Raw genomic sequence first — 27,883 nt, 5'->3', positions numbered from 1 at the left:
TGCTGTTAGCACGATGCACCAAAGCAAAAACACATCCATAATTAATCCTGCTTGATTGCCTTTTCAAATTCTTTTTTTGTTTGTTTGTTTGTTTACTGCCTGTGTGTGTGTGTGTGTGTGAGAGAGAGAGATTTATTCAGACAAGCAAGGCAGGTATATAAAAATATAAGAGTAGCATGATAATCTGGCACAGAATTGAAAAATCTCAGCATATATAAATGTACTACTGAGTATAATGTTTTATTGTTCACCTTTCATGTTTCTGCCTTTGAGGAGTTAAATACACTTTAAAGCAGGGGTGTCCAATCTTATCCGGAATGATCCGGTGTGGGTGCGGGTTTTCATTTGTGTTTCAGACACATTGTACTTTGTAGAAACACCATGGGCTTCGAGTCTTCTTGGGTATGTGTCTATAAGCTTTACACGCCTGGGTTCGGACAGCTTCTCCCATTCTTCCCGACAGATCCTCTCAGGCCCAATCAGATTAAATGGGGAGCTTCTGTGATCTACTATCTTCAGAGCTCACCATCTCAAGACGTTCTCTGGAGTTCAAGTCTGGGCTTTGGCTGAGCCACACAAGGACGTTCAACGATTTGTCCCTAATCCACACCAGCAATGCCTTAGGTGTATGCCTTGGGTTGTTGTCATGCTGAACGGTGAAATATTGCCCCATTTTGTGGTTGTGTGCACTCTGGAGCAGGTTTTCTTTTTAGGGACCTCCTTATATTTGGCTCCATTCATCTTTCCATCAATTCTGAGCAGTTTCCCGGCCCTCCCACTGAGAAACACGGCCATAGCGTGATGTTCACACCACCCTGCTTCACCCTAGGGATGGTATTAGCCAGTTGATGAGCAGTACCTGGTTTTGCCAGATGTAGCACTTGGAGTTCTGCCCAAAGAGAGACTATGTTGTCTCATCAGCCCAGAGAATTTTTTTTCCTCATGCTCTGAGTCCTTTAAGTGTTTGACATATGACATTTCACTCAGGAGTTGCTTCCTACGGCATAAATGACAGATTGATGGAGTATTTCTGAAATGAATGTCCTTCTAGCAGATTCTCCCATCTCTGCAGAGGACTTCTGAAGTGCGGTTAGAGTGACCATGAGGTTCTTATTCACCTTCCTGAACAAGGTCCTTTTAACCTGTCTACTGAGTTTGGCCAGATGGTCCTGGTGGTTCTAAACTTCTCCACAATGATGGAGTTCACTGTGCTCCTGGAAACATTCAAAGCTTTAGAAATGGGTTCATACCCTTGCCCAGATCTATGTCTCAATACAATTTGATTGTGGGGAGTCTACAGGAAATGTTATTTGCTTATCATTGTGTTGCTGTGTGTGTGTGTGTGTGTGTGTGTGTGTGTGTGTGTGTGTGTGTGTGTGTGTGTGTGTGTGTGTGTAGGTTAAAGGCAAAAAAGTGTATTTAATCCATTTTAAATGAAATCTGTAACACAATAAAATGTGCAAAAACTGCTTCTGTTGCACCACTCAGGAGACTCCACTAATGAGGGCTACCTTAACCACATCAGAATTTGATCAGGCTTTGCATAGTTGATGCCAGGCCACTAAAATATGCCTTCAATGGCTCTGATACTGACTAATAAGCAACAGGTAAGCCACCTATACTGTTTTATGTGGAATAAATAATTATGATTAGCCTACTAATGGAAGCAAGAATGGGGAGGAGCGCTTGAGTCACGGTTAGTAAAGTATCCTGACTGTTGACACATTGACATCGCTCTTTTTACAAGTAACCCACTGGCACATTTTTCCGTTTCTTAATTTTTCTTCTTAACCTTATATATTTCACAGAGATAAAGTCCTGAAAACATCCCAAAATAGATTTGACACTATTTTTATGTTCCCAAGCACGTCATTAGTCTGAAGCCTTGGCTGCTATCATCGTGTGATTCACTTTGCGATGCTTTATGTTACACTCCGCTATAAGCACTTTGTGATATTTCAGGTGGATTCGTTGCAGAATTAAATTGGATTTGTTCATTTTTTTTTTTTAAATTCTGATATCTGAGTCACCATTTTCTACTGATATTTGCCTGATACTATTACTGGATATCAGATCGTTGTCATCTCTAACTGTTAGATTTTTCCCCCTGACTCACTAGCAAATGCAGAAGTAAGCCAGAGATTAATGGTACAGAAAGCTACAGCTAGTAAGCTGCATATCTGAAAAATTGGCCCGCTCAGCATTCCAGTGTGGAGAATGAATTACTCCAGCAACAGAAATAACTCGTCAGTATTTGGTATTTTGATTTACTGTTGCTCAGCGATATCCAGCTGTGCATTGTTTGACTGAGAGTACACAGGAGAAGAACTGTAGCATAGAGAAGTGCTTAAAACCCAACCTCATTAGATTAAAAAAAGGAGCAGGAAGCCACTTAATAATAAGCAGCTCTTCCCAGATTAAGCCAAGCTGAGTAAAAGCATGTTTGTTGCTGGATACATTTTAAGGAGCTTTGGGAGCAGTTAGTCTGTTTGAATTGAAACGTATGCCGTTCATCCACTTGCGTGAATCCCATACATGAAATGACATCATACGCTGTAATAATTCATATACTTGGAAACAAAAAAAACTTAATAATAATAAATGTATTTATTTATTTTAATTGCTTACATATTATCAGGCTCTTGTAAGGTCTTGTAATGTACATCCATCCATACATGACAACGTGACGGGTTGATTTGAGGGCTGTGTAGTCTGGTTATAATGTGTCAAATAACAGAACACAAATGATTACAATGCTAGCATGTTTATATGAATGATAAGAGCACTAGCTGTCCTATTACAATTATGAATGGGAATTTCAGTCCAAATTACTGTTCAAAATTTTGAAGAAATTCATAAAATGATATTCAAATAATTATAAAGAACGTTTAAAAATGACAAGCATGGCACACAACATTAAGATTTTATCCACTGCAGTGTGTGGAGGTGCATTGTTCTAGGCAGGATGAAGTACACAAAGTGAGACTTTATCTTCAATATAGATGTGTGCCTTAGCATTCCACATTTAACTGTTCTCAATGTTTCCTCAAGACACTGAGTTAACTTACAGAATATTTAAGTAAGTTAACCGTCTCCTTTATTGTACCTCCACACAATTAGTCAACTACATACTGATGACGAGAGGGGAAAACTCCTTTTTACTATACGTTCACACCGCCAGTTGCTGTACTATAAAGTCGCCAATAGGCGGTCTACTACTGGTTGCCATAGTAACGTTTATCAGTGTGTGGTGCAAATTTTGACAACAAAACCATTTTCTTGCCGTTAAAAATAAACATTCTGGAGGGAGAGCATTTGAACAGTGGATATATAAAAAAAAAAAACGCAAGGTTTTTGTTATGGCAAAAATTTTAATTAAGATAAATCACATCATAGCCTTTTCCATGATTTATTGATCGCGTTCAATCTCATGTTCAAAAGTAATTATCATACAGCTGTCATCAATGAAATTATTCGGATTAACCCCAAATACAGACCAGCTGTTTCTGTAGGATTTTCTTCACATCATCTTGGTTTCATCTGACTGCCGAAGCCATGGTCCACAAAGAGCTTAGAAAGCATGCAGGGTATCTCGCCTTCGAACGGAATCGATCAGTAGAGGGGTATAAAAGAATTTCCCAAACCATGGAATACTGTGAAGGCCATCGTCGACAAATAGAGAAAATGGAGCACCACAGTGACATCACCAAGAACAGGTCATCTCTCCAAAATGTAGAAAAGGAGACAGGCTTACCAGGGAGGCTGCTAAGCAACATTAAAGGAGCTGACGGAATATCTGACAAGTACTGATTAATCTGTGCATGTGACAACAATCTCTCATATTCTTCACATGTCTGGGCTTTGGGGTAGGGTGGCTAGGCGGAAGCCCTTTCTCGCAAAAAACATCCAAGCTCAACTAAATGACCCCAAACCATGTGGCAAAAATGTGTTCTGGTCTGAGACCAGATCCAAAAGGTATTATAATTCCAAAAGGTATGTTTGGTGCAAAAAAAGCACATCACCAAAAGTACACCCTACTCCTGTTGAAGCATGGTGGTGGAAGCATCATGCTTTAGGGCTGCTTTTCTTCAGCCAGAACTGGGACTTTTATCAAGGTGGAATCATGAATAGCTACAAATGCTAGTCGATTTTAGTGCAAAACCTTCAGGTGTCTGCTAGTAAGCTGAAGATGAAAAGGAATTTCACCTTTCAGCACGACAATGCCCCAAAGCATACATCCAGTTCAACAAAGGAATGACTTAACCAAAAGAAGATCAGTGTTTTTGAACGGCCTAGGCACAGCCCAGAGCCCAGACCTGACTCTAACTAAAAATCTGTGGGGTGACCTGAAGCGGGTTGTGCACAGGAGATGCCCTTACAATTTGATTGATCTAGAATGGTTTTGCAAAAAACCATTTTTAACAGTGGTGTGTAGACTTCTTATATCCACTGTATATAAAATTCACCAGTGCATATCATACTAGATGAAGGAGAAGCAGTGAGTGCTGTTTGCTGTTTCTGTTTCTCTGTGGCAAAAGCTCATGTGCCAGACTGTCTGGGTCCACAAAACAATTCTGATCACGTGCGCTCTACTATCTTCACTCCCATTGGTAGTCACTGCACCAAGTCGCGCCATATTTGCATAAAGTTCATCTTTTCTCAACTTTGTTGCATCACTGGACACTCACACATCTAGTTACCAATGGTCACCGTCACTCATCTTGTCAACTCTCATTGAAAATGAATGCTCTCCTGTCACTGTGACTCGCTGTGTATGTGAACACGCCATTACTCTGGCTAAACCAGCATCTTCCCTAACCGCTATATGAGATATGCCACGAAGAGTCTAGTACATTTTGCAGCACCAGAACATGTACACACTTACCGTGGCGTAAATACTGCAGAGCAAAATGTTAGCAAATATAATATGATATACCAACCTAAGTGGTCCTATGTTTTAAATTGAGACGTACATACCACCTCACCAGTGGCTCACTTTCCCACATCAGGAATGTATGTAAACTGTTGATTACATCTAATTTACTACTACTATTACTAATTTACTACTCTTGCATAATCTAATATGGACTCATTTCTAGTGCTTTTACTCCATTGTATATACACCATCTGAAGTCTTCACTGGGTCACATTTCTAATTGCTCACCTTGGCTGAAGTCACGCATGAGCGCTTCAGCTATGAAACTGGTTTCTCTTTCACAGGGTGCTTGAGTGCACTGTGAATTTCTTTCCTCTAATTGTTTCACTTCAGACTTTAGTTTGGGAAGAAATTTCATGCGTTTTTTTTTTTTTCTTTCTCTTTCTAATTCCGAATGTGTGCTGTTCTTGTATGGGGGATGGCGTGAAGCAGTTAAATGCCATCAACGTTCATGCATATTTAAATATCAAGGTAAACTACAGCATCCTGCTGTTTTGGCGGCTTTCATTTTAATGGGGGAAGAAGAGTGACCTTCCATCTTCACATTTTGAGTGAAACGTGGCCTTTGCTGTTTTTCAGTTAAGCCTGCCAGCCAGGTTGTTAATGAATAGTTTTGATACATGGCTTATTTTTGATTAAAATGTAGCTTTGTGTGGAGTTTGAAGGTGAGCGATGCGGATTGCAGGCTAATGGACATTTATGCTTAATTCTTGGGTGTCTTCAGGATGCTGCACTGCTCTCGTTTGGATTTGGGTTCTACTTGGACAATTGCCTGACGATGGCGTGATAAATTACTCTTCTCTTCCCCCTGCTTTTTACCTCTCTCCCTCGCTTCCTGCAGTTCTGCTGAAGGGAAATGAATGGACCTCCTGTTTGCTGCATCTGCATCTCCCAGCTTGTCAGATATGGCGCATCTGCTGTGTAGGTCTATGTTTTTTCTGTGTGTGCGTGTGTGCGTGTGTGCGTGTGTGCGTGTGTTGCAATAAAAAAGCGTGTCAGTTTAAATTATGCACAAGTGTGCATTCGTTTTCTGTGTTTGTGTGTCATTTTGTGCTGTGTGGGCTTGAGGCAGGCAGATAAGCTGTTTGCTAAAACTGGCAATTAAAACTTGATCAAGTCGTCAATTCGAATGGAATGAAACGGAACCAAAAAGTAATTAAAAGGATAGCATGCAACCGACAACAATTATATCTCTTAGTTTTCTATTACCAAATTTAATTATTTAGCAGCCGCTTATACGAGTGCACCTTCTGTTTTATACGCTAATTCACACAAACATTTGCACTATATACACACTGTTACGATAAGCATCCAAGTTGCTTGTATTATATGTGTGACGTTTTCCCTTCTTGTTCACAGTTATAAAAGCAGGGTAATTAGAGGAAAAAGACAGAGGAGATTGGGGTATTTGAGAATACTTGTAAAATCTCTACTAGGCTCTATGAGGGTCCAATTAGTGTGTTTAAAGTCACTGGTGAATTGATGGTGTATTCCCAGTTCCCCCAGTAAGCACATATGGCCGGATGGCTGAGCATCCACACTGTTAATTAGACTGTCAGATTGTGAAGACCAGAAGGAACCCCAAGTTCTCCTCTTAACACACACACACACACACACACACAGGTGAGTTTTATATGGGTCACCAATATGATGGTGGCACCGTGCCATTACTAGCAAAGTGTGGCCATTTTGTTTGGTCAGGATTTAGTACTGAGGGTTCATTTAGTAGTTAAGTGTGTTTTAGCTCTCTTTGAGAAGGTTAAAGGATTAAAAATAGGAAGTTGTCCACATGAATGTGCCTCACGTAAGAGGGGGGCTGAGCAGGTGGTGGCCTCTTTTATGCACATTTTCACAGATATTATGAGTGCTGTGGATATAACTAATAACTGACGATTTGATTTAATGTCATGTCTTTCCCTTGGCTCAGCTGTACTGGGGCATGTTTCCTGACCTTCAGCCTCACCTCTCTGCCACATCTCAGTCCCCCTGTCTCACTGACTGACTCCTGGAGCTGACTCAATGTTAACCTCAACTGTAAACTCTCATCAGAATAATATTTATATAATAATTAATGGAGCTACTAATAGTGGGGTTTAAAGGAGAAAAAAAACCTGTCTGAACCGGAAAAATGATCCAACAGTCTGCAGTACGAGCAGATCGGTTTACAACCCTAGATCGGGTTCGAATCGAAAAGGGAACTAATTAAATACAGATACCGCCATTGGAAATCAATGCACACTGGCGATTGAACATGAAAGCACACAATTGTCTAGAATGTCTTTATATTCTGTAGCTTTACGATTTCCCTTTCTGAGACTAAGGGGCCCAAACCTGTTTCATCATTACAATGAAGAAGAAGCCTTTAGTTGTCACATATACATTACAGCAAAGTGAAATTACCCAGCTTACCCCAGCTTGTTAGGAAGTTGGGGTTCGAGTCAGCTATGATATGGTCAGCTATGATATTGCGCCCCTAGTGAGGGTTAAGGGCAGCTTGGCTGTGCTGGGGCTTGAACTCCTGCCCTTCTGATCAGTAATCCAGCGCCTTAACCATTGAGCCACCACCGCCCCTTGGTTTGCCAACGTTGATGTGGCAGAATGTGAGTGGCCTGCACAGAGCCACTGTATATTTAGATGGTTGTCAGTTTACCTTGGCGAGATTTTTGAATCACGTAATGTCAAAACACATTACTGTGCTGATCTTTCTGACAAAAAAAAAACAACTGCTCATCAACCCCACACTAGCGCGAAATCACCGTAAATCAGTACTCTAATTGTAGTTTTAGAGGCAAGGTGGTGATGAAAGGTTTACCATCAGTCAATAAAAGTGGGGAAAGCTGTGGATTTTTAAAATCTACTGTGATATTGAGAATCTACAAAGGAAATTGATGGATTTGTCTTTTGGATTGACTTTGATATTTGGCCTTGGTTTCTGAATTCCATAAAGCTTTTATGTGTGTGTGTGCTTATAGAGTGGTGTGTGTGCGTGTGCATGCGCACTTTGGCATTGAGTGTCAAGTAAAACTTTTCAAACGTATTTAACATCAAGCAAAGTCCAATGCTAAATAACAAAGCTAAATTCTTCTAGAAATGAAGCGCTAATCTTCATTCATTGTCCAGGTCAAGCTTTTCAGTTGAGACTGATTGAGACATTGTTCATTCATCGGAGAGCTTCATGCTAGGTGCGTTCTCACAGTGAGGTGAGAAAATATATCATGCAAGTTGTCAGTATTGGACATTATCATAAACATGTGCTAAAACTCGATCAAAATGTTTTTTTTGAAAGCTTTTATAGTTATTTTATTAGTTCAACAGAATAAGATTAGAGTGTGTGTGAAGCCACTTTTTGTGTATCAGGTTTAAAAGGAACTGCTTTTGAAGCTGTTATCCCTTCAAAGTTCATCTAGTTTTATCACTCGTTTTTAGTGAAAATGATGCCGCGAGATAGACAACACAAGCTGTTCTACAGAACAGCCAACAGACCTGCGGCCATTAAGGGGAATGGGACACGCAAAATAAGATTTAAAAAGGCCTAATCAGTCCTCATGAATTTAAACAATTTTACCAGCAAAAAACAAGACATAAACCCCAGTGGTTATGTCAAGGTGTGCAGTGGCTGCTGATGCAGATGTTGTCTGAACATATGTGCGTGGCAATATGAAAATGGCTGCTGGAGCTGTTCTTTAAATGTGTAATTTCTAATTTTGGATTTATTGACTTTGACAACGGACCGATAGCGTATAATCTATTTTTGTAATGTAGATTTGTCATTGATGTCACCTGAATATACACTATACACCCACAATGTTGGAAGCACACAACTGTATAGAAAGTCCTTGTATGCTGTAGCAGTACAATTACCCATCAATGAAACTAAGAGACCCAAACCTGTTTCATCATGACACTGTCCCTGTGCACGAAGTGTGGTCCATAAAGACAGGGTTTGCCAAGAAGACTTGAGTGGCCTGCACAGAGCCCTGACCTCAACCCCGCTGAACACCTTTGGGATAAATTGGAATGCTGACTGCATGCCAGACGTCAGTGCTGACGTCAGTGCCTGACCTCACTAATGCTCTTGAAGCTCAATGGGCAAATTCCCACAGCCATACTTCAAAATCTAGTGGAAAGCCTTCCCAGAAGAATTGGGTTATTATAATGGCAAAGGGGGACTAAATCTGGAAAGGGATGTTAAACAAGCACCTATGGGTGTGATGGTCAGATGTCTGTATACCTTTGGGCCTAACGTGTAGATCTGTGTGGCTACACTTCTGTTATGGCTTAATTGCACTCCTGCTAATATTAGTTATTCTTTACATTAAGGGTAAACAAATGCTAGCAGACACAATGGTGTGCTCTATCCCAGAGCTTCTCAACCTTTTGTAACTAAAGCCCCCCCAAGTCTCCCGTATCATGTGACTCCCTCCCCCCCAGTATTGGAGGAGACCAGGTATAATGATTATCTATTATATATAAAATCTCTCTATGTATAACCTAATCCATAATCTGTTTTAGATAGAGATAGATAGATAGATTTTTTTAATTTTTTTTTTACATTTGTGTTTTTGTACTTTTTTTTTAATTACTTTTCATAACTTTTATAACTTTTATAAAACTATGTAACAGACAGGTATGGAACATGAATTATCAAAAATGATTCTGAACACTATAACTACTTTGAACAAGAGAATTAGGCTGTAATAACGTGGACTATTTTACATGTAAAACATGTTGCATTCCATTCATCTTGTGTTCTAAAAACATTCACATACGAATGATGTAAATTGGGAGGAAGGGTGCGTCTCGTTAGCCATGACATTGTTAAATCAATCAGTGGGACACCTGCGCTTGTTTCTTTTTACATTCACGTCCGTGTCAGTTGCCGTGTGATCACCGGGATGTGCTGCTCTGGCTCTCAGCCACTCACTGAACAGAGCAGACGCAGAGAGAGGTGAGAGTGCAGCGGGAAAGCAAGCCCTCGCACTTGCAGGACAGTACTGCCGACATTTGGAAAGTTGCTAAGGTTTGTCCAAAAAGTTGCTAGATTTGTCGCTAGGCACTTTTTTTTTCTGGCAAAAAAAGTAGCTAAGTTGGCAACACTGGTCTGCACTGACAGCTAGATAAAAGACAGGATAAGCTCCGCCTCTCCCCAGCAAAAAGAAATTACAGTGGGAGAGGGAACGTGGGGTTTTTCATTCATGCACATTCTATTTGAAAAGCAATAAAATACACAGAGTACCCAGATGATGCCCTGTCTCTGTATTTTTTCTTGAAAACAATTTGCGCCCCCCTTCTGATCTCTACCCACCCCTAGTTGAGAACCACTGCGCTATCCTAACCCAAGGGCATCTGATCAAATGCATGTTGAGCACTGTGACTACCTTCATGCTACCAGCCTACTGTCAATCGAGCTGTGAAAGGCTGCTTCAGGCATGTGCATCTCTGCGGTTTCGTTATATCGTTCTTATTATACAACAGGTACAGTATATGTGTGAGGAAATGGATTATCTGTATATTATAGATCATTACTCCTGCATCAGTTTGTCTTTTATTGTCTAAGGGAAAGTGCGCATATATTAGCATGATAATACAGATGTGTTTTGGAAGAGCAGAAAACAGAGGGAGGGGAAAGCAGAAACTGAAACATTTTTTGAGATCATGACATAATACAGTGGCAAGTCGGTATTTACAACATGCTTGCATTACCTCAAGGTGAACATTTGGGGCATGCATACATTTGCATGCATTTGCATGTTTAGGGAGCGTGAGGACCTCGACGCTTTGTTTCAAACAGACGAAGTCGATAAATCAAAACGAAGTGGGCTGTTAAAATGAGTGCAGCTGTTTGGTCGGCATGGTGACACAATGCTGCGCAGGAAATGAAAGCGAGAAGACGAGCACCATATTCAGGAATGAATATTTATAAGTCAGTGCTTTAAACATCTCCCCCTTAAGAAAAATAATTGTTGGGACTACAGAAGCTGGTAGCTCCATGCTGCTAGGAGAAGTAGAGTACAGGGATTCACCCTTGTCACTTGTTTCCTGAGATGGACAATGAAAATATCTGCTGCTAATATCACTAATGTCAAGAGCAGTTTTAGAAATCCAGACGCAGCTGCTGCCAATTTGCTGACACTGGGCCGCATTCATCAGTCATTTATTGACATTGTAAATGTTTTTGTATGCCAAACCAAACTGAAAATTCCTTCCAGATTTATAAAATGCTGGTTTTGCTGGCTTACTTCGTACTCATGTGTGAGTTGATGAATGGCAATCAGTAATAAATGTCCAAGCACAGAGAGCTGAAAGCGGCAAAATAATAAATGGTGAAAAAGTTCGCCCTTAGTGGGGCGTGTGCTAAATTCCAAATAACCCTCCTCCCTGCAGAACGAAAATTCAGTAGGGTGGAGTCGGACCTGATCCAGCTCCTCCTAAATGGGTGGAGCTCAATAGAGTCAATCCAGGGGGTGGAGTATGGATAAGCGTGTTTAATGTATTATATTGTGCTGGTTATGGTTAGGTTTATGCTTATAGGAGGAGTTGGATCTGATTCAGCTACACCCCCTGGACTTTTGATTCTGCAGCAAGGACTATCTCCTAAATCTTCCAGTAATGCAACTCAGCCACTGCAGCACCACAGACATACGCTAACTCTTCCTCCTTTTATATATGGCATAACTTATTTTGTCATAATTGATTGGCTAGTTTTATTGGTCTTAATATATGGATTTGTTTTGGATTGATTTCTTTCAGGTGATTATTATTAAACAAAATGAATGTCATTTAGGGCTGGCGATATGACAAAAATATCATGTCACGATACTTCATGACAATTCTACGATGCTCATCGCAATATCTAATTTAGCTAACAAACTGTTTGCAAGGCAGTAGTAAAATAAACAAAAAAACGGTTAAACTGAATTTGACGAAATTTTTCTTTAATGCCTACAGAGTCCAAGAAGATTAAGTTTTTCACAAAATTACGTCAAATTAAAAGAACCCATGTCTCACCCCTTTTCGTCTCCCTCCACTGGCTTCCTGTAGTCGCCCGTATCAAATTCAGTGCTCACATACAACACCTTGTCTGGAACAGCACTCTGCTACCTCAGCACTCTCATTGAGGCTTACGTTCCCTCACACGATCTGCGATCGGTTAGCGACCGACTTAGTAGTGTCTACTCAGCGTGGCTCAAGGTCCCTTTCCAGAACCTTCACACGAACTGTCCCTCAGTGGTGGAACGAACTTCCAACCTCAATCCGGACCGCAGAATCTGTCACTATCTTCAAAAAACAGCTAAAGACCCACCTCTTCCGTGAACACCTAACCAACCCCTAAAATCCCAACCCCCACTTTATCTTTTAAAAAAAACTTACTCTGGCTCTTACACCTCTACTCTCCGCACTTCTCTAGAACTCAATTAAAGATCTTGTATTGTAGCACTACCTGTATCTCTGTTTGATACATCACTTTGCTTGTATTTCCTCATTTATAAGTCACTTTGGATAAAAGCATCTGCTAAATGAATAAATGTAAATGTAAATCAACGGCATCCATTCAGTACCATTTAATTCGTAATGATTAAAAACGTAAAAAACTACATCAACATACCGACGATATCTCAGAAAAGTGTATCGTGAAGTCATTTATCATGATATCTGTATTATATCGATGTATAGCCCAGCCTTATTATCATTAACTGTAGTGTGTGTGTGTGTAATTGAAATAAATAAGACATTTAAACTTGAAAATGTAGTAGATAAAGAAAATTCCAGTAACTCAGCCAGTATGATTTGAACCCTACCACTCGAGGTTCACATTAGCGAATCTCCTCATACGTAAATTTACACAAAATCAAGAGATCTGCAGATGTTTTTCCGAACTAACTGGATTTTCATGAATACCACATTTCTTGTCTGAAACGCACCTGCAAATGATTTATGAATTCATTTGTTCGTATCCAGTTTGATAAACGAGGAACAATGTTCTTTATTTTTTATAATCATTCGTTCTTATCATGCTGCTGCAGGTGATTATGACTACTTGACAGATAAACTAGCATCTAAATTCATTTGCGCTGGCTTGTTGAGATGAAAATGCTTTTCTCGGTAATGTTGAAGCAAACCACATTAGGTCTTCCCCGCAGACTCAACCTCAGCGGCCCAGCTTGTCTACCCTACTCCCTCATTTACTCACCTCACAAGTGTCTTCAGCTTTCCGGGAATAAGTGGACACTAATAATGTTGCTCTTTGATGCGTTAATAACCTTTTTTTTTGCTTTTCAGTGTCTATTTCTGAGAGAGAGAGAGAGAGAGAGAGAAAGAGAATTTCTTCCTTTTTTATGACTGTTGGACTGAAACGAGGGAAAGCGGAGAGCAATGACATATTTTTAATGAATTCTTAAATAAATGACAGTGCCTCCTGAGCCGTAGGCATTCCTGACCAGCTGTGTGAAAGAGGAAGGCAGAAAGAGACAGAGAAAGACAGAGAGAGGGGGGCAGAGAGAGAGAGAGAAAATGCTGGGTAAAGAATGTTAGTAGTTTGCATCGTTGTTTTTTATATATATATATATATATATATGTAGAGGAATGAAGAAAGTGTGAAATTCAGTGTCCTTCTATCCTAACACGATCTCTTCACACAAAATAAGTTAGTCCTGTCTTGCAGGTTTCTCTCTGTAGTTTTGCTAGGAGACAGCACAGACAGGTCCCGATGGTTTTGCTGTTGGAATGATGAGTTATTAATTACAAATGTTATTGCTCTGGGTGACTTTTGGTCTCAGCCTACTTTTAGACTCTAAGGAGCGGAACATAGTGAAAAATATTTCCTCTCAGTAGTAGCTTTAATGTGCCTTCTTGAAAGGTTTTTTTTTTTTTTTTTTAAATAAAAATTTCATACCTCTTGTGAGATTAAAGGCTGTCATCTTTGGTGCATTATCATGGTGAAACCGGTCAATGTAAGAGGTTTGATTGACAGGTCCTGACACCACTCAGAGCTGACCCCTCCTCCACAGACTCGATGAGTTTTAAGTATTATCGACCCTCAGCCATTGATCGTGCCACCGAACATTTCCGAGAGGCAGACAGAGAAACACCAACTGGAGTTTAATTGGTCCGGCACGAGACGTGGACATATTGAAGTGTATACCAGCGTTGCTTTTGGCTTGTACTTGACTTGGACTGAGAGTCTAGGTTGTTTTCTTGTTTAGAAGATTTGTTTATGATTCAAGACTGGAGAAGACATTTGTGGTGAATAGAAGTGGAGAGTAGTTGCACTCTGCCAATACTATCCAGATAGCAGTCTAATTAGCCTTGGACTCATGGTGCAGTACTGGCGCTTTGGTTGCCGCTGATCTTGGCCTGTTGCGTTTTCCCTCTCACCATATGTGTCTCACACATGTAGCTGCCCTCCAGCTGGTGTAGTGTGGAATAAATAAGTTTATGATTTGGAAAAGTTTCAGCGTAAACAGACCCTTCAGATTTTCTGTTTTTGCTCGACTGTCAGATTAATTGGTTGAACCATGCCCGTCTATTAGGAATGTGCAAGATGGTCTTTAAATAAATAGTATCATAATAACAAATAGAGCATTTATTATCGTGCAGCACATGTAACTTTGCAGACTTACAGCTCCATCGTCCTAGTTTTGACCTCATGTTTCTGTCTACATGGGTTTCCTCCTGCGATGAATGAATATTTATAATGTAGTGCAGCCATCTGTAACAGATTTGTCCTCACTGTCAGAAACTGGTTACTGTACATGCTGACTGGTTATGTGCTTGAGGTTTAATTGCTTAACTGCTCTGTTAATTTCTTCAAGCAGTTTGTCTACTATGTTGTATTAGTAGTGTTAATTTGTAAATCCTTTCCTTCTGCTAGCACTCACCAACTTGGCCTGTCTTTACAGTTAGAAACGTATTAATTATCTAAGCTTCAATCATGAAAAATGCAAAACTCTGTCCAGAATTTAGAAAGCCTGTTGCCTTAAAGGCAGAAAACATTGGCAGTCGGATGTGTTGTGTGGCTGTTCTGCTTTCCCTCCACACTTTGTGTTTAAATGGGAGGTGATGGCGGACTTCATTAGTCGCGTCAGAAGAACTGGAGCAGACTGAAGTTTTAACAGTGCCTCTTGCAATATGCTACCGTGTAAAGAGATTTTCACACTGGAGGCAACACTTGAGCTCATCACACGTTCTCTTTTTGCTAAGTGGCTGTGAGCAGGCAAAGAGAAACCGAAACCTTTGGAAATCTTGACACGATTATCACATCGGTTCTGGTCGACTTTTCTTCGGTGGACAAACTTGGTTGCTACAGAAGCTGGCGTGACACAAGTGATGAGTAAACCTCTCATCTGTGAAACGCAATTGAACTAATACAGATGTTTTGATCTTTGTTATATCAAAAGTGTTAAATCTGAAAATGAAGTCAATGTGACTTCGCATTGATTGTCAAATAAGACAATCGCACGATCAAGCTCTGCTTACGTCAGTATCTCAATCCGATGAAATGATACCGTCTTTAATAGTATCGTCTATTTATAGTCTGCTTTACTTAAGCGTTTGGTGTATACAAACTTCTGTCTGCCTTTCTCCCTTCCTTCCTGCTCTAGATTGGACAGCTGGTGTTTAAAGGTATGAAGCGGCTAAACAGGATCCAATCCATTGTTTTTGAGACGGCCTACAACACCAATGAGAACATGCTGGTGTGTGCTCCCACCGGAGCAGGCAAGACCAACATCGCCATGCTCACGGTTCTGCATGAGATCCGCCAGCACCTGCAGCCGGGAGGCCTCATCCGCAAAGACCAGTTTAAGGTATATTACTGAAAAAAATGTGTTTTTTTTTGTTTTGGCTCAGCACACCACTTTCACCTCAGCCACACTCACTTTCATCTTGTAATGACGAAATTGAGAAATACAGACAATGTAACGCATTTTTCTAGAAATGTTATTCTCAAAAATATCTTTCAGACTAGTTTTATTTGGGGAGGTGGGGTAGCGTAATTATTACCAGAGTATCTCTGGGATTTTAGTCCTGTGTGATTGCGTCATATTACATAGTGTGTGCATGCATGGGTATGGAAAGATTACACTTTATTCTACTGTCTGTTAAATGACCAGTGAAACAGTATGTCCTGTCTGAATTGACCAGTTATAGATTGTTATCTATAACAATAGATTGGGGGGGGGCAACTCCATATCAGTGCCAATGGTTTTGGAATGGACAAAACTGACAAGCGCATGTTGGTGTGATGGCCAGGTGTGTACATGCTTTTGCCTATATAGTGTATGCTATGGTCATGTGACCTACTAATGATCAAGCATTATAACAATTATGGTGAAGTATTATAACAAAAAGTCATAATACACATCAAATATTGTATTAAAATACATGTGTATGTAATAAGCATTAGTGTGACAACCATGTGTACATTGTGAAGATTGCTTATCCTGTACAAATTAATCGTACTGTAATTACTACCCAGGTCACTCTGTAACATTACTTGACAGACATATATCTGGTAATCTTATCCTAGAGAAAGAAGAACAATTAGGCATTTGATGTTTTTGTTATATATTGTGTACAAGGATGTGCAAATAGACATCATTTTCTCAGCTGGAAGAATGGTTGATTAATACCGTGATACCATGAAACCATCAAACTGAAACTTTTAAGCCATAACAACCCTAGCTGAGACCTTAAACCTTAAAGTGGACATTTTCACAGACACTTTTCCGTGATGATGATGATGATGATAATGGCGATGATGACGACGACGATGATGATTATGATGATGGGTGATCTTCATACATCACCATTAAACTTTCCCTGTCTTCTTGCTCTACATCATATTGCACTAAATGTTGTACTGTGCTGTTGCCAAGGAACAAATGATATCATGACGTTCACTCATTTATCATGCTGTCTTTCTTTCTCCCTCTTGCCTGTATCTATAGATAGTATATGTAGCTCCAATGAAGGCTTTAGCTGCTGAGATGACTAATTACTTCAGTAAGCGCTTGGAGCCACTGGGCATCGCTGTCAAAGAGCTGACAGGCGACATGCAGCTGACCAAAGGGGAAATTCTCCGCACTCAGGTAACACATAGGAACCTGCTGCACAGAGAGAAAAGGAAATATTTTTATATTGTGCTTGTCTGCTGGTGGGTTGTGCTTTTTACAGTTTTATAATGCTTTATAATTGCTGACATTTTAGATTGCTAACATCGAGCTTTATAGATTTGTTATCAAATAAGATATTTCAGTCAAAGTATTAGATTGCTCCATGCCGTAACTGTTTAGCATTTATGTTCATGGAAGGCTAGCCATCACTTTTCACTATTTTCACCTAGCCAGAGGGTTTTAATGTTGTTAGAATATCACCATGAGGATATAGAGCCTTAAGGTCTCATCTGCAGGAGACAAGATGCAAAGGACCTCAAGGATCTTTTCATTTTATAATGTATATGTAAGGAATAAATCACAGTGGGGCATCATCCTTGCATGTTAAATAAATGTGTCCTTACAGAAGGCTTTACCATATCAAGAATGATCCATTTTCGTGGTTAAATAGCACGTTTTTATACATTTATTATTAGTGTTCGATTAGGTGAAGAGCCACATTTAGGCCATATACTCTATATGGGCAAAAGTTAGTGGACACCTGACCATGACACTTGTATGTGGATCTTCTCCAAACTGTTGCCATAAAGCTGAAAACACAGAATTGTCTAGAATGTCTTTATACAGTATTTTGCAGTTCTAAGATTTTCCCTTAACTTGCACTAAGAGGCCCAAACGTGTTCCAGCATGACAGTGCCCCTGTGCACAATGTGAGGTTCATGAAGACATGGTTTGCCAAGGTTTGTGTGGAAAAAGTTGAGTGGCCTGCTCAGACCTCTGACCTTCAACCCTACTGAACACCTTTGGGATGAACTAGAATGCTGACTGCACATCACTAATCCCATTTTGGTGGTTCCCAGAAGAGTGGATGTCATCATAACAGCAAAGGAGAGACTAAATCTATAATGGGATGTTAGAGAAAAAGGCATATGGGTGTGATGGTCAGGTGTCCACATACTTTTGGCTTTAGTCTGGTTCACTGTGAATTTACTGTTACTATAGAAACAGTAATGCATTAGAACATGTATATACTGTGTATATACATATACACACACCTGTGATTTGCCACAGATCATTCAACACTTTATTTTTAACAGTGAAATTTAACAGTGCTGTGGTATAAATGTAATAAATAAGAATTGAACTAACTATGACTTAAAGTTGGCTATTGTTAACAGAGGTTGCTGCAGCAAAGATTACTATTCTTAAAGCCAAGCAGCAACCTGATTATTCTACCCTGTTTGTTTAGAAGGCTGTGAAACAGATGCCTCACTGCCACCTACCACTGTTTTCTACAGGGCAGACGTGGAAGGGGTTCTGCACCATCAGTAGAGGCTTTTATACTTGACTGTTTCTTTTTCTTATTAGATTTCACCTAGGTGATTACTGATTGTTTTCTTAATGGATATTTTAAGCTTTTTTTATTATTTAGAAATTGGCTTCCAGTCTGTTTAGGAGTTACTTTAGAGAATCGTTGATCCCAGAATTAACAATCAATTCCCAGTCCTAGTCTGACTATATGAGAGTCAGAGAAAGATGAATGGTTGTGTGCGAGTGTGTGTGTGTGTGTGTGTAGGTTATCAGGCTGGGTTTGTGTGGTGAGTAGCTGAGGGTATAGATGCTTTCATCAGGATAAAGCTCTAAAGATAGGAGAAGACAGAAGCGGCAGAGTGGTAAAGAGATCAATTTGGCTTTAGATGCTCTCATGATCAAGAGCCTGATAAACAGGACTGTTTAAACTTGCACACAGAAAATCACTTTTTTTTTTCTTTTACAGACAAGATGGGCCTCAACCAAATATTACCTCTATTTCTTTCTCTATTGCACTGTCTGCAACCACATGGAAAAAGGTCTTTTTCCTATAGCTTGTGCCCTTACTGTTTAAGATTTTAGAAGAAGAAGCAGTCTTTGTCACATATACATTACAGCACAGTGAAATTCTTTTCTTCACATATCCCAGCTTGTTAGGAAGTTTGGATCAGCCATGATATGGTGCCCCTGGAGCAGAGACGGTTAAGGGCCTTGCGCAAGGGCCCAACAGCAACAGTGGCAGCTTGGCAGTGCAGGAGATTGAACCCCCAACCTTCTGATCAGTAACCAAGAACCTTAACCATTGACCCACCACTTCCCCAGAACCCTAATGTTATGTGTTTAAGCTTTTAGAACCTCCCACAGATTATAGATATATGTATATGTATGTATGTATGCATGCATGTGTATATATCATGCAGGTAAAGGTCAAGAGTTTCAGTTAATGTTCACATCAAGCATATTGTGTGATTTTGACTATGGCATGGTTGTTGATGTCAGATCGGCTGGTTGGAATATCTCAGAAATTGCCGATATCCCGGGATTTTCACACACAGCAGTCTCTGAAGTTTACACAGAATGGTGCGAAAAACAAAAAAACACTGAGTAACTGTCAGTTCTGAGGGTGGCAATGCCTTGTTGATAAGAGAAGGGGAAATTATGAAATGGTGAAAATATATATAATAAGAATAATTATGTGTGTATAGGTCTGAAGAAGAATTCAGGAAATAACTGTGGAGTACTACAGTATAGGTCGTGGATGTAGTACGCAAAGTTTTCAGAGGAACAGGGCATTTTGGACTGATGTCCTTCATCAGTTGTGTAACTGAGGCACTTCTGAGGCTGCAAGATGTTAAAGGCCTTGTTTTATATAAACATTACACTACCACCACAAGCATGAAATGTTGACACAGGGCAGGTTGGGTCAGTGGATTCATGCTGTTGATACTTAATTCTGACCCTGCTATCTGTATGTTGCATCAGAAATCTATATTTGGTAGACCATGTAATGTTTTTCCAATATTCATCTGTTCTCTGCCTACTATAGCATCAGATCCCAGTACTTTTCTCAGAAGAGTGAAACCCAATCTGATCTTCTGCTGTTGTAGCCCTTCCATATGAAGGTTTGGCGAGTTGTGTGATCTGAGATGCTTTTCTGTTTTCCATGGTCATAAAGAGTGGTTATTGAGAGAGAGAGAGAGAGAGATCAGCAATGTTTGCTCTCTGGGTGTAACGACCTGGGTATTGCCCCCTGTGGATACATCAGATGTGTTCCAGCCATCTTAATGCTATCTTACTTTTTGCTTGAAATAAAAAAAAAAATCTGATAAATAATAGATTTATCAAAAACAAAAAATGTAATAATAATAAATGTAATAGAATTTAATAGATTTCTATTTTTTATGGTCTTGTCTTCATGAAATCAGCACCTTGCCTGCTGAATGCACTAGTAGTTGGCTTCTTTCTAGTTAGCTTTAATCCAGCATTTGCGGCCTCTGCTTCTTAGAAAATTGTAGGTGGGCTTTCCATGAGACATGAAGAATCGTTTCATCCCTTACCAACCTGCAGTGCCCCGGTGTTATTTTTCTATTCATTTCCTAATCTGGGATGTTTGAGTGCATTTTTCATAATTTTTTTAGAAGGCTTTTTTAAATACAGCAAAAAGGCTTGTAATAATAATAATAAAAACTTTATTTTATATAACGCCTTTAAAGCAGCTTCTCAAGGGACTTTACACAATAAGAAAATGCCAAAAAAAAAATACACAGATAAAAACACAAAATATACTAAAACAAAAAACAGACTTGAATACAAAATGGTTAAAGGCATTCAGAAAAAGGTAATTTGTAGCCTTGTAGGATAGCATTTTTATTCTGTGTTGTGCAAAAGACACACAAAACACAACCGTTTTATTTTTTTAATTTTTTTTTTTTTGGGACAGCCTTGGTCTGAAAGCCAGGCCGGGCAGGATAGATGATAAATAATCTGTGTCTGTAGTAACTGTATAGTTAAACACAAAAGTATACATGCAACTATAATGTAACTACTGGGGATGTATGCAGAGTTAAAGATGGATTATAGTAGTATATCTTGTGTAAATAATAATAATATTTTTTTCAATCTACATTGTAATTACAGAAGTACTGTCAACTTATTTTAAGCTGTTATTATACATAAATGTTGTAGAACACCTTAAAATAGGTTGTCAGTCTGTGTGTAATTAGTGTAGTAACTTTTTTCTGTGAAAGTTGAATATTCAAATAATAGTTTATGCATTTATGTGTAACTACAATTTATGTGTAACTACACAGGCGTTCAAGAACCTATAATTTATAGTGGGACAAAAACAAGCAAATAACAAAATTAAATGGTGATGAGATAGCAGATGTATCACATATATATATATATATATATATATATATATATATATATATATATATATATATATATATATATATATATAGGAGGTTTGTAGATTTTTGAAGCTGATAAAAATATTCTTGTTATAACAATTGAATTATCCATTAACAATGTACAGTCTGTGAGTATAATATAATGTAATATAATGTGGTATAATACAATGTAGTGTAGTAAGGATTTTTTGTGTGTGTGTATTAGTGAGTTGATCTTTTCAAAAGTAGCCTGTAATATGACAGCCTTCTCATACACATACACACACACACACACACACATATATATATATATATATATATATATATATATATATATATATATATATATATATATATATAGATATAGATATATATATACACACACACACACACATACGCACATCATCATAGCAACTTTTCCAAGCAAGCTGATGAAAACTGATGAGACTCTCAGCCTTTTGATTGCTCGCTCGCTCAGACATTCTCCCACACTGAACTGATATATCACGGGTGGCAGTGAATAGTCTGAAACGAGCCGTTATCTTTGTTCGCGAGCTGCATAGCTGAGTGGTGACAGGCCCTGTGAAAGGCCATGTAAAGGATGAGGGTGGCTCCTCTGCAATGAGCAGCCGGGAGAATACAGAGCAATTGGCAGCTGTGCTCTGTGTGTGCCGTACCCTGGAGAGCGCTCACAGGAGCCCTGTGGAAGCAGATCGGGAGACAGGCAGGCGTGAGCTCCTCACTTGCACACACCGCTCTGTGATGAGACTCTGCAAAGCCCCCCACATAGTGTGACATTATTTAAAGCAGCCTTTCGTAAACCCAGGGGGGCGCTAGAGGGGAAAATGCAAAAGAGAAGGTCTGGGTTTGTGGAACTTGCTAACCGATTTAGTGAAGATTCACTTTCGACTGAATTACACTATAACCAGCACTGAATGTGGTGAAGGTTGATCTTATAGGATTGGTGTTTCTGAGAGTCAGTATAAGCTGTTATGATAAAAGACATTAGTGCTACTCTAATTGGCCAGTTATTTAATGGTTTTGAGTCAATTCTCACTTACATGAGTGTTTCAGACACCATCAGTGGACCTGCCAACCTTCCTGTTTGCATTTTAACATCAGAGCACACTGGAACAAATGATCACTCATAAAAAGGACGCTTTTTTTCCCCTAATAAAACCTATGATCAGCCAACTGACACATGACTCTGGAATGATTGACAGTTGTACAGGTGCTTGCACTTGAACGATGTGCTGATATAAAGGTAAATGGAGGTAGATGTACAGTATTGTAGTTCATTAATGTGAAATACGATCTATCAATGTGTTTGGCTTAGCTAAAATTAGACACATATATGGGACTTAGCTAACGTTAGACACATTTATACTTGAAATTACGTTGATTAGAGATGCCACTGAAACATTTCGGCTGAAATTAGTGTTTCGGGGGTTTTTTTGACCAAAGCTCTACAACATGTGTCAAATCTAACACTTTACAAAGAACATTCATTAGAGTTAGACAGTAATTAAAAACACTGTTTGTTTGCTTTCTGTCCTCAGTGCTCAGATATACTCAAACAGTATTGATCATCATTTCATGGTTTCTACGAGGGACATTAGACAACCTTTTTGTAAAATGTCTGTCTTAAATGTGTGGTGTTAGGGTTTTCTTTTTTTAAAATTTATTTTTATTTATTTATTTATTTTTTAATACTGTTTAATACTTTACGATATTTAAACCTCCCTGACCCCTTCTACTCATTTATGTTCTTTGGGGTTGTCAGGTCTGCATCAGTCAGTGTGTGTGCACGTGTGTGCACTTTAGGTTTCCAGCTAGAATAGGCAAGCATATTTTCTTATTGAACTTAAAAAAAGTATGTTGTTGTGGTTATGTCTATGCAATCACAAACTGTTTATTTATAATTTGAATTTTGTTATATTTTGTTATATACCCCCCCGCTTTTAGATTAACAGCATCCACATCACTTGTTGCTTTACTTAATTAATCAGAAGGGCATCGGAAACATCAGGCATGAGTCATGCCTTATTGAGCTGATGAAGGTGATCATTAGATATTGATCAGTGGAGATCACCATCCAGCTTCACTGAGGACAAGTAGCAGGTTACAGCCTAACAATGCTTCCATCGGCTGTGTCCTTTCTTTCACTTCCGCTGTCCTTTTTTTTAAATATACATCTGTCCTTGTCTGTCTTTTCCCATCTCTGTCTCTCTCAACCTCACCCCCACCGCTCTCTCTCTCGCTGGTGCGCTCTCTCTCTCTCTCTCTCTCTCTCTCTCGCTCGCTCGCTCGCTTGCTCTCTCTCTCTCTCTCTCTCTCTCTCTGTCTCTCTCTGTCTTCCTCCCTGAGAGCTTGTCAGTCTCCAGCACTTGGATTTCAGCGTGGTGCCTTTTCTCTCATTTTCTTGTTACCATAGAAACTGTTCTACTGTAAAATGCCTCATACAGTGGACACATGGTGATACAAATGTCTTGCATATTTGACGACTGAGTTTGTGCTGTCAAAAAGCCGGGCTTGCATTTAGATTGAAATATAATCAAGTCTAAAAAAAATAAATAATAAAAGAAAGTAAAAAAAGAAAAGGAGGGGTAGTGGGAAAAGGAGCTTTCTTCTATGCAGTTGAATTATAAGATGTCGCACAAATACCAATTCATGTGGAAATGACCTGTTAGTATATTGAAATAGTGTTACTTTCTTAGTTACGTTTTTAGATCCTGACTGAAGTAATGTATACCATCAAGGCACAGTATAATGGATGATGGAAGGAAAGAAAGAAAGCAGAAATTGCTGCTCAGTCTTAAGCACTCATCTTAAATCCCTTAAAATGAGATTACATCTGAGACAGAGAAGGTTATTTCCCAATCACAAAGCCTGTGTAAGCATCAAAATGCAGAGTATGGTCTCAAACAGTTCCAGTCTCTCATAGTCTCTGGTACTACAAGGGAAAGTCTTTTGTACTCCATTACTGTAAGATGAAAGAAAAACAAAAGCCATATATTGCTTGCTTCCATTATTCTGTGAGTGAAGCAAGGATATGAGTCAGTGTAGGCTGACCTTGTCCGACAACGCTTTTCTCTTTTTTTTTTTCTTCTTTTTTTCTCTTTTCTTTGCTGTATTCATACACACTGTCTGTAATGAGTCTCAGAGTTAGGGCATGAACAGTAACCTTCTGTCTCCTTTGCTCACTGTTTTGCTCTTGAGCCCTACTCCCTCCCCCACCTGCTCTGTCGAGCCAGTAAACAATGCTTCTCTGTGTAGAAGGAGGACACATGCAGCATGCAGAGCTGCACACTTTGCATCAGCCCTTTCCAGCAGAGGAAATTGGACATGGCTTTCACATCAAATTTGATGTGATAGAGAAACAGTGAGAATGCTCAGCCTTACACCTGCCACCCGTGCTGCTGTGCTCTCATGCACATGCGCGTGTGTGTCTTTTTATATATATATATATATATATATATATATATATATATATATATATATATATATATATATATAATATAGGAGAGTGTGTGTGTGTGTATGTACATATGTATGTATACATGTTTGACCTGCAGGCTCAGGAAGCAACACTTTTGTGTACCGGTTCAGCTCAGAGACCAGCTCTATCCAGGACTGAAGCTGCTCTCTGGATTGAGGCTATTTTGAACAGCTGCCAGAATGACTTTCAAAAGCCCTGGGCCACATTGGCTTCTCAGAAAATGAGATAGAGGTGAAACACTTCTGAGCTGAACTGCACTTGACTCCTCTGGTTTTTTTCGTCTTGTTTGTTTTTTAAATGTATTGATTTGTTCTTTTTTCCCCATTTCATGTGAGCTCATGGGAGTAGTTTGGTAGCTTAATGCTTTATGTGTGTGCAAAATACAACAAATGATAAGCTGACTAAAAGAAGGAGACCACAGTCTTTGACCTCTAAGGGGCTGTATGTCAGGCTGCAGCAATGAGGAAGATGGTGCGGGTGAAGGGAAAGGAAATGGTCTCAGAATGGCTGGAGATAAAGTCATGGAAAGGATGGAGCGTGCCAGTGAAGCAATGAATGCCTGCCATCTGTGATGTAGAAGATTCATTGTACATCCGATAGCGTGATTAGTACCATGTGTGCAGAATAGAGTGAAAGGGTTGAAGCGTGGCCTGTTTGGAACGACAAAGGGCTTTTAGTGATGAAGCACGAATTACCATTAGAGGATGCCTTGTGAATGCCATTGTTACTTTCAAACAGAAACAAGATTATAAAATAGTGATGTGTAATTCAGGTTTCAGATGTTGGTTTGCTTGCCTCTCTTTTCTCCTCTCTGATATTGTATAATGTTTTTCACCTTGCAAAGACTTAATCTATCATTTGAAGGGGTTTTCCTTTTTGCTTATAGATTGTCTTTACAAAGCATCAGTGCATCGCTACCAGCAAAACAACTCCCTGTTTTTCGCTCCCTCTCTGCCCACTCTAAAGACTGATTATGGTTGCTATGGAAACAGTGGGCAGGCTGGGCAAGCATTTGGCAGCAGTGTCAGGTGCTTGTGCGTGCGTGTGTGTGTGCATGTGCGCACATGTCTTCCTCCGGCACAGGGTAAATATTTCCCGTTTGCATGGTAACAGAGTGGCAGGTTTCGTGTTGTGGTGGCAGCTTCACAGAGGGGATATTAATTAATAGATGTAATGTGTTGTTTTGTGTTTTGTTGTGTTGGGGGAGACCTGGCCACATGGAGCTTTACGCATACCTGCACACGTCACTGCCTCTGATAGAGATTTCTCCCTATGCCCTGTAGTGGACACACCGTCAGATCTGCCAACCTTCAAGCCAATCAGCGTATGAATCTGGAATGATTGACAGTTGTTTCAGTCTTTACATTCAAAAAGCATGTCAATCCTGCAGGCATATAAATTGTGATATGTTTCTAGGTAACTACGAGGCACTTGAGGAAGAAAGTGTCTCTTATCAGTTTTACTCAGGTAGATGTAGACGCAGGAAAAGTAAACGCTTTCTTTATATTCTGGTCATTTTCCTAGAATAGGAAGAAAGACCGTAAATTTTTTTCAGTCTGGACAGGATATTGCTTATTGGTATATTGAGTTGTTAGGGGTTTTTTGTGATTGTTGCCTGATTTTGCTGCGGTTTTGTTTTTTTTGGTTTTTTAAATTGGTGTTTTTTTGTGCTTTTTTTGCGGAAAACTATAAATTGGTGAAGTTGTATGAAATTGTTTTGCACTGTCTGTTTGTTGGTAAATGAGACCTTTTAGCTGTACTCATGTTTCAATGGATGTGAATCAAAGAGGCCTTTGGCTAAATGCACACTGCGATGAGGTCACATGATGCTTCTTGGCCCAAATCTGTGGAAAATCTTGAAAAATTGCAAGCTCCTCAAAATATTGCGGAGTTGGATTAATTTTGCGTTCATTTTTTAACTAATTTTTCGATTGCAAAAACCTTGAGGGACTATTTTTTAGTCTCCCTGTAAAAAAAAAAAAATGTGTGTGTGTGTGTATGTATATATATATATATATATATATATACACACACACACTTTTTTATATATATATATATATATATGTATTTATATGTATATATGTGTGTGTGTAGTATGCACATACAGTATACAGAGATATACCGCAACTAACGATTATTTTTATAATCGATTAGTTGGCTGATTATTTTTTTTCAGTACCCTGTTTATTGTTTATTTAAAAGGAAATCCACAAGCTGAGTGTTACAAATATAAACTTCAGACTAAAACTTTACACAACTGTTTGTCCAAAACAGAAAAGAACCCAATGCACACACACACACACACACACACACACACACACACACACACACACCCCAGAATAGATGATATTAATTTAGGACTGTAGTTTAATTCAGTGCTTTTTGTGCATCCATAAAAATAATGATTAAAAATATTATAAAATAAAAATTTTATATATATTTATGTGTGTGTGTGTGTGTGTGTGTGTGTATATGTGTGTATGTATATGTATGTGTGTGTGTATGTATGTATGTGTATATATATATATATATACACACACACACATACAGTATCTCACAAAAGTGAGTACACCCCTCACATTTTTTGTAAATATTTGATTATAACTTTTCATTTGAGAACACTTAAGAAATGACACTTTGCTACAATGTAAAGTAGTGAGTGTACAGCTTGTGTAACAGTGTAAATTTGCTGTCCCCTCAAAATAACTGGGGAGCTACAGTTCATTGAGGGAACCATGAATGCCAACATGTACTGTGACATATGAAGCAGAGCATGATCCCCTCCCTTCAGAGACTGGGCCGCAGGGCAGTATTCCAGCATGATAACGACCCCAAACACACCTCCAAGACGACCACTGCCTTGCTAAAGAAGCTGAGGGTGAAGGTGATGGACTAAACCCTATTGAGTGTCTGTGGGGCATCCTCAAACGGAATGTGGAGGAGCACAAGATCTCTAACATCCACCAGCTCTGTGATGTCGTCATGGAGGAGTGGAAGAGGACTCCTGTGGCAACCTGTGAAGCTCTGGTGAACTCCATGCCCAAGAGGGTTAAGGCAGTGCTGGAAAATAATGGTGGCCACACAAAATATTGACACTTTGGGCCCAATTTGGGATGTACTCACTTTTGTTGCC

At 39.3% G+C, this 27,883-nt stretch overlaps 1 protein-coding gene across 1 annotated transcript in view; it reads left to right on the top strand.

The window, feature by feature from the left end:
- ascc3 (activating signal cointegrator 1 complex subunit 3) overlaps positions 1 to 27,883 on the top strand; it is a 176,134-nt gene that overhangs the window by 45,599 nt on the left and 102,652 nt on the right. The window contains exons 9-10 of the mRNA XM_053631683.1: positions 15,538 to 15,741; positions 16,885 to 17,025. Coding sequence (XP_053487658.1) covers positions 15,538 to 15,741; positions 16,885 to 17,025 — 345 coding nt within the window. The remainder of the gene's footprint in view (positions 1 to 15,537; positions 15,742 to 16,884; positions 17,026 to 27,883) is intronic.

The sequence above is a fragment of the Ictalurus furcatus genome, chromosome 1 (genome assembly GCF_023375685.1).
Source record: "Ictalurus furcatus strain D&B chromosome 1, Billie_1.0, whole genome shotgun sequence".
Taxonomy (NCBI): Eukaryota; Metazoa; Chordata; class Actinopteri; order Siluriformes; family Ictaluridae; genus Ictalurus; species Ictalurus furcatus.
The sequence above is the reverse complement of the archived record's forward strand: the minus strand, read 5'-3'. Positions and strand labels throughout refer to the sequence as shown.